General features: G+C 51.1%; 1 protein-coding gene across 1 annotated transcript in view; it reads left to right on the forward strand.

Moving 5' to 3' along the window:
* Positions 1–2,847: 2,847 nt before the first annotated feature.
* The window catches only part of LOC111822316 (uncharacterized), an 8,918-nt gene continuing 4,540 nt past the window's right edge, over positions 2,848–7,225 (forward strand). The window contains exons 1-3 of the mRNA XM_023740557.1: positions 2,848–3,069; positions 3,236–3,359; positions 6,380–6,594. Coding sequence (XP_023596325.1) covers positions 2,848–3,069; positions 3,236–3,359; positions 6,380–6,594 — 561 coding nt within the window. The remainder of the gene's footprint in view (positions 3,070–3,235; positions 3,360–6,379; positions 6,595–7,225) is intronic.

Raw genomic sequence — 7,225 nt, forward strand, 5'->3', positions numbered from 1 at the left:
GGGTGGGGATCTAGGGAAAGGTGAGGCAGGTTCCTTAGGTAGACAGGCCTTCCAGGAGGCAGAACGTTCAGCCACCCCTGAGTCAGCAAGAGTGGCACTCTCTGGGGTGGACTTAGGATATGAAGCCTGCAGATGGTGCCTACCAACCATGCCAGATTGTTCTCTTGCAGGGAGATAATGTCCTGGGCCTACAGGATGGACTGTAGGGTGGTCAGCACACCCTCCCCCCCAGTTTGAATGGGTAGGAGTTGGAGCTGAATTTCCAAGGAGCCTGGTCACCTCCACCATCACACCCAGGATTCCTGTCCACCAAGGACCCCACACAATGCAAAAGGCTTCCATGTGTCCAGTGACAACCATTCAAGCCTGTTCCTTAGGGGTAGACACCCTGGCACCATGGGGAGGATGAAGGGTAATAGACACATGCTCCTCTCCTCCTCCGCCCAACTCCACTCTTCGTACTGAGTGGTGAGGTACCTCACCCCGTGCATGTTCTGTGCCCACTGGCTGGAGGCCCCCATTCCCAGGGAGGCTTGTGAACTCAGGTGTCTCCTCCTCCTGGTAGAAGCCTCCCCTGGGCTTTGCTGTATCAATTGAATGTCCCCCCTAGCAGAATCTATTGGATCTGAATCTTGTCCTTAGGACTGAGGTACACATTAGACTGGGTACCCCTGCGGGCAGAGACAGAGCAGGGACACAGTACACTTTTTTAAAACATGAATAAATGTATAAAGTGTGAAGTACAGCTATCAGCATATATAATAGGGGGGTGAGGAGGCCAGTCAGGTCTGATTGACTCCTCAGAAGGTGCTTGTCCTGTGTGAAAAAGCATACTAATGGGTCATTGAGTGGTGTAAATGGTTAAGCACTTGGTTACCAATGAAAGGTTGGCATTTCAAATCCATTCATAGGCACCTCGAAAGAAAGGCCTGGTGATCTACTTCTAAAAAATCAGCCACTGATAACCCTGTAGAGCACAGTTCTACTCTGACACATTGCATTAGCATGAGTCAGAATAGACTCAACAGCAACTGGTTTGGTTTCATATATATATGGAGCCCTGGTGGTGCAAATGGTTAAGTGCTTGGCTATTAACCAAAAGGTTGGTGGTTTGAACCCACCCAGCATGCTCCGCAGGAGAAAGACCTGGCGATCTGCTTCCTTAAAGATTAATCAAAACCAAAACCAAGCCCATTGCTGTTGAATTGATTCCGACTTATAGTGACCCTATAGGACAGAATAGAAGTGCCCCATAGGATTTCCAAGACTGTAAATCTTTACTGAAGCAGACTGCCACATCTTTCTCCACTGGAGTGGCTGGTGGGTTTGAACTGCCGACCTTTTGGTTAGCAGGAGAGCACTTAACCACTGTGCCACCATGAAAACCCTGTGGGGCAGTTCTACTCTGTAACATATGGGGTCACCATGAGTCAGAATCAACTAGATGGCACCTAAGAACAGCAACATATATATAACTTTTTTTTAAGTTCCAGTTTGTAAGTCACAAAAGGGGAAGGAAGCAGAACAGAGACTTGAACCCAGGTGCATCTGATGAAGCTTCTGCCTGCCCTGGCAAGATGCACAGAGGTGACCACGTTCCTCCTTGGCTTCCACAACTTTGTCCTCTCTGAGTTCTCTACCTTGCTCTCTGATCTCAAAGAGCTGGAGGAGGTAAATGCTACCTCTTGGGTCCAGAGGGCTGGTGGTTTGGCTGTGGGAAAAGTCTGGTTAATGGGGGTAGGGAGTGGAGGGGGGGGGACAGTTCGGGATGCACCCTCCACTTCGTGGGTGGGGTTCATGGTGGGGTCAACAGCTGGCCGGGTAGGTGGGGGGTGAGAAGCAGGTTTTGGGGGTAAGAGGCTGTGTGTGAATCTGGATGCGCTCAGTTTGAGATGCCGGAGAAAAGTTCTAGTGGACAGTTGGATCTAGAGCTCCAGGGAGGTCGCAGGTGTGGGATGGTTAAGTCAGTTTCTGGGTTGTAACCAGGACCTAGGAGTGGGTAAATGAAGATGGGACACTGAAGACTCATTTGAGGGGCATGAGGAAAAGAACACTGAGGGGGGACCAGAGATGCGACTGAAGAGGCTACTGCGAGTATAGACCCAAGAAATGGTTGTGAAGAGGAGGAGAAGACAAGCTGGGGAAAGGCAGGTTTAAAGCTGGAGACTAGGTCAGGAAAGTAAGAGGGTGGAAAGTGGGGGGGGGGGTGTCAAGGAGTGAAGGGGGGCAGTAACGTCTTTGGGGCATTGCCAGGATGAGGAGAAGATGGGAGGGGCGCCTCTTGGTTGTGGGATGTAGCCCGGGCCGAGGAGGGCCTAGAGGGCCGTGGAGGGGCTGGACGAGTTGAGGGGCTGGACAAGTTGGGCCGATGACCACTACCCTGACGAAACCCCTCATGGGCTCAAGCTGACTACAGCCCAGCCCACCTCAGCCGCCTTCGCCCAGGCAGCGTTTAGAAGGCGCGAGGGCGCATGCCCAGAGCGGTGGGCATTGTCACGTGCTACAGTCGCGCAGGGATTGGTTCCCGGGGAGTTGGTCCCCGCCCCCGGCCTCCGCGGCGATTGGGCCCTGCTCCTGGTCTCTGGGGCGATTGGCTGGAGCCGGTTGGGGCGGGGCGGTGGTTGAAGGCGCGGAGGGGGCTTTGGTCGCTCGACGCCTGTGGGGAGAGCGGGTACGTCCCGGCAGCCTGTGCCCGGACGGGCCTCGAATTCCGCCGCGCTGCCGTGGCAGGTCCCCCGACGCTCGTGGTGACACCCAGGGGGTGGGCCCTCGGCCCTCGGGAGCCCGGCTACAGCACTTCCCGGGAGTCCCGCCTTAACTCTGCTCCGCCTGCACATCGCCCTCTGGATGGAGGCCCTGGACGAGTTCGACCGCGAGTTCCCTCAGAGCGTGACTTTCTGCCAGCTCATCTCTGAGGAGGACTTCGAGAGGCAGGCGACCACCTGCACGGAGCGCGCACTACGCCGCCTCTTCCGTAGCATCGACCGCAACCCGGCGCTGGCCGAGCGGGTGGTGCGCAAGGGCAAGCAGGATGAGTGCGAGCAGCGTGGGCTCCTCTCTTTCCTCCGGGTGCGGCCCTGTAGGGGTGGGAGAAGGGGAAGGAGAGGGGAGGGAAGGACTACCACCCCCATCAGCGGAGATTCCCATGGGTTGTGCCCTGGGGCTGCAGGCAGCCTGGGGAGCAGGTGAGTGTTTTACCGCCGGCTCCCTCCCTGCCTCTCCTGGGTCCTCACAGGCCAAGTTCTTCTACGCCATCCAAGGGGAGCTGAACTACTGCAACAGCATGGACGCCCTGGAGATGCACCAGCGCCTGGAGCAGCTGAAGAGGAGCATCCACCGCGTGCACCTTTATGCCCATGGTGAGGCTCCCCTCGCACTCTGTTGGATCTGCCTCCCCTGGGTCCAGGCTTTATCCACCGGGGAGGGGGTACATCCTGACAGTTTAAGTCCGACTCTGCTTCCTCCTGGCTGTGACCCGGGGTCACCTTTCTGAGCAGAGAGCCCTCTTTCACCTCTAGCCTTACAGGATGCCTTGGAGTGTGTGTGTGAAGGGCCACAGGCAGTGCCTGGCTCAAGTAACTAGCCAACCTAACTCAGGGCCCACTTGTCCCTAGCCCAGTGCTAGGTACTTAAAAAACAAAGAAGTGTTTCTTTTGAAAGTTTTTATTGTGAAAATATAAGTCCCTGTGGGTGGGGCAAATTTTTGTACTCGGCTACCAACTGAAAGGTTGGTGGTTCGAGCCAGCCCAGGGGCACTGTGGAAGAAAGCCTTGACAATTCAGTTCTGTAAAGATTACAGTCAAGAAAACCTTATGGAGTGCAGTTCTACTCTGTAACACATGGGGTTGTGGTGAGTTGGAATGGACTCTACAGCAATGAGTTGTTGTTTTTTTTTATTGTGAAAATAAATATACACAAATCTATAGACTACAGTGAACCCAAGTAGCCATTACTTAGCTTCAGCAACTGTCCCCATCTTGGCATACTTGTTTCAGTCTCCATCCCCCCTCCCATTTCTTTTTCTGAAACATTTTAAGGGAAAAATCTCAAACATTCTATCATTCAACCACTAAATACTTAAGAATGCATCTTACTAAGTAAAGACATGTTCTTACATAATCACAATGTCATTGTTAAAAAAAAAAAACAAATCAGTTGCCGTTGAGTTGACTCGACTCACAGTGACCTCGTGTGTCAGAGTAGAACTGTGCTCCCTGGAGTTTTCAGTGGCTGATTTTGCAGAAGTAGATTGTCAGGCCTTTCTTTTGAGGTGGACTTGAACCACCAACCTTTCAGTTAGCAGCTGAGCACATTAACTGTTGCACTACCCAAGACCCCATGTCCTCGTTACAGCTGACATATTAGGAGTGACTTAGTGCATAGTCAAATCTTAGTTGTCCACAAAGTTCTTTCTGCAGTTGGTCTGTTGTATCAGGACCCAGTGAGGCCTACGCATTGTGTTTGGATATTGGACTTCTTAAGTTCCTTTTCGTTTTTTTATTTTTTTATTGTTGTAGTTTACATGAAGTTTACATTCCCATACAAAAATTTATACATACATTGTTATGTGACCCTAATTCCTCTCCCCATACTGTAACAGCACACTTCCTTTTCACCCCTGATTTCCCATGTCCACTCAACCAGCTCCTAACCCTCTCTGCCTTCCCATCTAACCTCCAGACACAAGCTGCCCATTTAGTCTCTTGTATCTACTTGAGCTAAGAGGCATACTCCTCACGAGTATCACTTTATGTCCCACAGTCCAGTCCAATCCCTGTCTGAAGAGTTGGCTTTGGAAATTGTTCCATTTCTGGGCTGATAGAGAATCCAGGGGCCATACTTTCTGGGATTCTTCCAGTCTCAGTCAGACCATTAAGTCTGGTCGTCTTACTAGAATTTGAGTTCTGCACCCCACCTTTCTTCTTCTCCATCAGGGACTCTCTGTTGTTTTAAGTTTCTTTTCATCAGGTAGCCATATAGTTTGTGTCCACATTGGGACACTTATGAAAGTGAAAGGGGCAGTATTGATAGCCATGTGGGTACAGCAGGTGTAAGCCAAATGGCCCTGGGCAAATGAGGACCGGTGGTCACTTGTATTGAAGTCCGTTTTGAGATGAAATGACTCTTCTTCCTCACTTTCTCCTTCCTTGACTTTTGAAGAACTGTGTGTTGTCTTTTGGGGTGTCCTAATTCATAGATTGCTTCTGTTGTCTTTTCTTGATGGTGTTTGCCTCCTTCTCCTCTTCCTGTATTTCTTGGACAGTAGCTCGAAAACCTTGAGGAGATTCAAGTTTTGTTCTTTTATTGCATTTGTGTTTGGTGTTAACATGTCACTAGTGGTGCAGGGTTCTTATTTCACCTCAGGAGGCCCAGATTGGCTGAGGGTCCCCTTTCCATGATGCTGAGTGTAAGCCCTCCACATCATTTCATCGGGTGGTTGATACAGTAGCACCCGTAGTTCTTACTACAGCCTCCAGAGGCAACTTTGATATTATTTATTCCTCTTTTACAGAAGAAGCACAGGGAAGTCAGCCAACATGCTCAAGGTCACACAATAAGCATTTGAGCCTGGACTAGAATTCAGGTCTGGGTTGCTCTGGAGGATAGGCTGTTAGCCACCAGGCCAGTGCTCCATGTGATAGTTAATATTATCATTCTGAACAAGCTGTTCTGATGGGCTGTATGAGGAACTCATTAACACTGCCTTGCTGGTGGTTTCCAACTTCAGTTGAACAGTAGAAGTAGCCAGAACTCATTGAGAATAGGAGAAAGACTAGAGCATATAGAGGAGAGGGGGATGGCCTCAGGGTCCTACCCCTCAAAGATTCCCCCCCAAGCCCAACTCTTTGGCTCCTCATTGAGTTTCCTCACAGGAAGGACCCTTCTTTCCATCTGCCAGATGACCCCAGACATAGTGTAGTCAGTGGGTTCACTTTGGGGAGCCTGAGTACCCCAAATGGGTGTTGGCCAACTTAGCAGTTTCCCACACATGCTTGGGAGGTGGGCAGCAGACAGACCCTTCCAGGCCAAATCCATCCCTCCTTGGCTGTGACACTTGTGACTTCCCAAGAAAGGTTGCCCTTGGATCAGGTAGCCCAGGTGTGGGTCCTGCTTGTGCCTTGTACAGCTGGAGTCTCTGGTCCCACTTGTACAATAGTAACAGAAGTACTCCTTGTCTTTGGGGCTGTGGTGGGGTCAGTGAGGCAGTGTATGTTGGTGCCTAATAGTAATGGTTATAGGTATTATCATGTGACAGTCTCTGCCTCCCCTCCTTGTTGGAGGTATAGTGGGAAAACTTGACCCTGCACCACTGTGTTTGGCCCCCACCCTACCCTGTTCTGGGCACGAAGTAGGCACTAACTAGCATCTCTTGTCACAGATGCCAAAAAGAAGAGAAGGAAGCCAAAATTGAAGAAACTGGAACATATCCTCTTGCGGGACCAGGCAACCTCCCCATGCCTGCCATCTCTGTCATTGCCACCTCCGATGCTGCCGCTACCTGCCACCACCATGGCCTCTCTGGTGGCCCCATCACCACCTGTCTACACTATGCCCAGGGTCTTTGGCCCCTTCCCTCCACTGTCCAACAAGTCGGTTAGTGGGAGCATCCCCCTCTCTAGGCCCTCCAACTCAAAACAACCCCCATGCTCACCTGGCCCACACACAACTGTCTTTGTGGGCAAAGTCTTGGGTGGGACCGCAGTGGATAAAGCAGATAAAGTGGACTGCTCAGGCTGAAGGAGCAGGTGGGAGTTGAGGGCACAGAGCTTCATCTTCCTATCCTCAGCCTGAGCAAGGCAGACCCTGGGGCTCCCAAAGGACAGGTAGAAACCACGGCCCCTCCCAGGTCTCCAGCGTCTCCCTGTGGGTGTCCCACCTCATGCTGGCTTCCTTTCTGTAGTGCCCTTCCTACTTTCCTGTACCTCCTGACTCCCCTTATACTGCGTGTCTCACTTCAGGTCTCTTCTCTAGGCAGCCCTCTGTCCCCCAGGCTGGGTTAGCACCTCTTTCATCAGCCCCTGCTGCCCATTCTGTCCAGTGGACCCCTAGAGCTGAGCTCAGGGTAGGCACACAGGATGTGTCTGCTGTATTAGCTGAATGAAAAAAAGAACACGTAATTTTTTTTTTTTTTAATTTTTTTATTGTACTTTAGATGAAGGTTTACAGAACAAATAGTTTCTCATTAAACAGTTAGTACACATATTGTTTTATGACATTGATTAAC

This window comes from Trichechus manatus, unplaced genomic scaffold (genome assembly GCF_000243295.1).
Source record: "Trichechus manatus latirostris isolate Lorelei unplaced genomic scaffold, TriManLat1.0 scaffold00157, whole genome shotgun sequence".
Taxonomy (NCBI): domain Eukaryota; kingdom Metazoa; phylum Chordata; class Mammalia; order Sirenia; family Trichechidae; genus Trichechus; species Trichechus manatus.